This window comes from Vigna radiata, unplaced genomic scaffold (assembly GCF_000741045.1).
Source record: "Vigna radiata var. radiata cultivar VC1973A unplaced genomic scaffold, Vradiata_ver6 scaffold_201, whole genome shotgun sequence".
In the NCBI taxonomy this organism is placed as follows: Eukaryota; Viridiplantae; Streptophyta; class Magnoliopsida; order Fabales; family Fabaceae; genus Vigna; species Vigna radiata.
The window spans coordinates 544,504-548,215 of NW_014543621.1; the positions used below are offsets into that span (position 1 = coordinate 544,504).

A 3,712-nucleotide genomic window follows, 5' to 3' on the forward strand; every position below is an offset into this window, starting at 1 on the left:
ACCACTGCACTCGATGCAGTTAATTTTTGAAAAAAAAAACGTTTTTCTAAGCTTCCTAAATGAGTTTACTTTGAAGTTATTGTTTCATGTTTCTTATTTTAGATGGGTGGGTGAGTTTAATGGTCACAGGTGGCGTTTAGCGCACCAATGAACACATTAGGCCATTGAATTGTTGAGTAAAAAGATCATTTAGGTGCTTTCATGTGAGTTAAATGAGCTCCACAAGCATTGCTGGTCATTTTTTCCCCTGGTAATCAATTACAGGGGTCTTGTAATCGATTACCAGAAGAAAAATGGTCATTTGTATCGAAACTTCAACTATGCTCCCGACCTGGATGAACAACGCTCCCAAACTTTATTTTTTTGACCTTCGCTGCTTGTTTTGTTCTTAACTTTCTCTGCCGAACTCCAAATGAGTTGATTCTTGTTTTGTTGGAATCTAGACACAAAGAGCTTTCAAATGACTACTAACTCATAATTTTTAGACCGCTGCACTCGATGTAGTTAATTTTCGAAAAAAAAACCGTTTTTCTAAGCTTCCTAAATGAGTTTATTTCAAATTATTGTTTCATGTTTCTTATTTTAGATGAGTGGGTGAGTTTAATGGTCACGAGTGGTGTTTAGTGCACCAATGAACACATTAGGCCATTGATTTCGTAAAAAAAAAATGTTCATTTAGAAGGTCGTTTTCTCCAATCGAGATGATATGCATAACCAATGTTTCATTTTTGAAGACCTAGTAAAGAGTTCAAAATATAAGTAAAATTCGGTTTGTTGGAAACCCAATTCCAATATACTTTTCCTATAAATACTTAAAAAATAAAATTATTTATAAAAATATTATTAAAATATATAATTTTAACATAAGATTATAAAATAAAAATTAAATATAAATACTTAGAAAATAAAAGTCTTTACAGAAAAATAATATTAAAATATCAAATTCTAACCTAACATTATAAAAAAACTTAAAACATAAATATATAAATATTTAAAAAATAAAAGTCTTTATAAAAAATATTAAAATATAAAAAATAAACTTAAGATTATAAAAAAATATTAAAATAACTCAGTTCGGTTTTTTAAAAACCGAATTCTAAGTTAAGATTATAAAAAAAAAAAAGAAAAGTAAGTTAGAATTCGGTTATCCGAAAACCGAATTGCAACTTAAATAAAAAATGTACTAGTTTGATAAATATAACATAATGCTATTCTTGTAATTATAAATATATTCCGTGCTATGTCAGAAAAAAACTCCCCTTCTTAGTTGCCTATTTTTGTGCTCTCTCCTCTTTCATTCTATCTCCAAAAACCTTTATACACATACGTACCTATACGTACGTTCCTTCCTTCAAGAGAGGCATGGAAGATGAAAGCTACACCAATTCGCCAAATGGGTTCATCACAGCAAGTCCTGAAAGCCCTTCCTTAAAACCATGCAATACCACCACCACAATTAACCATCACAGCAACAATAACAATAATAATAATAATAATAATAATAATAATAATAATAAAAATAAAGAACAAGATCGCTTTCTCCCTATTGCAAACGTCGGAAGAATCGTGAAAAAGGCCATACCTGGCAGTGGAAAAATCTCCAAGAATGCAAAAGAAACAGTTCAAGAGTGTGTGTCTGAGTTCATCAGCTTTCTCACAGGCGAAGCCTCAGACAAATGCCAAAGGGAAAAGAGAAAGACTATCAATGGAGAAGACATCATTTGGGCCATCACAACCCTAGGATTTGAGGACTATATCGACCCCTTAAAATCCTATCTTCAAAAATATAAAGAGATTGAAGGAGAGAAGCTTAACATTCCTAAGCAACTACGTTCTGAACAAAAGCTACATCAACAGCAACATCCCCAACACCAAGACCAAGATAACAATCTACCTTTAAGTAATAGTGTATATTCCTCTCCAACTCTCATTTCTCAGACATCTTATGTACCCACCGATCAACTATTTTCCTTACCATTCTCCCCAAATTTGATTCAGAAACAGTTACAACAGCAAGACCAAATCGATTCTTCGGGGCAATGGTAAGAGAGTAATTCAACTATAACCAGGATTTTACAAATGCTGCCACAATTTTCTTGTCTTTCACGGATGACACTTTCCTACATAATGGAAATAAGGCATGCATAACATTTGAGTTAATTTTTCGAGAAGACTTTTTGGTCTGTAATGACAGGTACGTTTCTGGCTTCTATCTTGGTTTTGTTACTAAATAAAAATATACCACTTAACAAAGAAAATATATATATATATATATATATATATATATATATATATATATATATATATATATATATATATATATATATATATAGTACGGTAATAATGACCGGATGCGGCTACCAGACGACCGATTATATGAGATAGTAAATCAGTCATCATGCTGGGCCATAATTGGACAAATCCTGATTATTATCAACAATCTAAAAAGTATTCGATTAAAGATACCGAAAATCAAATAATATCATATGGAGAATCAAATGATATCTAAATAAAGATATAGATGAAGTCGTTTATGAATAACTAAGTAAGTTTGTTTATATTTTATTCTATTTATATTTTGTTGATCTTGTATCAATTCAAGGCCTATAAATAAAGAACCAGAGACACCAGCCAGGTATGCTTACACTCCTCACATTCTCCACTTCCATCATACTCACACAACAGTTCTACTACCAATTCTCTCACTCTGAGCATCACTTTGTTGAGAACTGAGAACATCCTACGATAAACGCCTAACTTGAGCGTCGGAGTGCCTTTGCAGGTACCCCCTCTGGGTCAGAGTTTGGAGCGCAATGGACGATTAGTGGAACGTGCGGCTGAAATATTCACAGAACCAGCAATCCAGTGCCAGAAAGCAGCAAAGTTACGTCACTCAGGTCAGTGTCTCGGTCCCGCAAAATTATCACCGAAACATTTTGGCGCCCACCGTGGGGCCGAGGCTTGAAGATTCCTGATGGTTACCACAAGGAACATGGACAACAATTCAGTAGGTTTGATCAGAGAGCTGCAGGCCCAGTTAGAGGCGCAAGCAAAACGCATGGAAGAACAGGCCCAGATGATACGCCGACAACAAGAATTTCAACAAACACAAGCCAAGCAGATGGAGGAGCAAGCCCAGATTATACACCAACAACAATTGTTGCAACAAAACCAAGCTGACGAGATTGCCTAGCTAAGAGCGCAACGTCCACCCCCTGAAATGTATGATGCCCAGGGGAGCCAGAACGGTGATCAGAGTGTGCATACACCCCCGAGAACCGTTCGGTCAACCGAGTTATTACCGTTCATCGAAGATGTTATGTAAGCCCCGATGCCCGATCGACCCCCTTCGCCGATAGAGAAGTTTGACGGTACCTCGGATCCAGATCATCACATTCGGAACTTCGTTATCTCCATGGCCTTCTACTCCAAAAGCGACCCAGTCAAATGCAGAGCCTTTTCCCTATCATTAAAGGGTGAGGCATAGAGTGGTACTACACACTTCCTCGTAATTCAATAGACAATTTTCGTACTGTCATCAATCTGTTCAAAAGACAGTATGCCATTAACCGAAGGGAGGAGGTAACTCCTGCTGAACTCGTTAATATTAAGCAAGGTAAAGATGAGACTTTGAGAGCGTTCGTACAGAGATACAATGAGGTAACTCCTGCTGAACTCGTTAATATTAAGCAAGGGTGTCAACCATGCATTC

General features: G+C 35.8%; 1 protein-coding gene across 1 annotated transcript; it reads left to right on the forward strand.

Moving 5' to 3' along the window:
• Positions 1-1,327: 1,327 nt before the first annotated feature.
• Positions 1,328-3,180, forward strand: LOC106754713 (nuclear transcription factor Y subunit B-7-like). The gene is made up of 3 exons (XM_014636773.2): positions 1,328-2,042; positions 2,603-2,635; positions 2,853-3,180. The coding sequence occupies exons 1-3, from the start codon at positions 1,363-1,365 to the stop codon at positions 3,178-3,180; spliced, it is 1,041 nt and encodes a 346-aa protein (XP_014492259.1). The 5' UTR covers positions 1,328-1,362.
• The last annotated feature ends 532 nt before the right edge of the window (positions 3,181-3,712 follow it).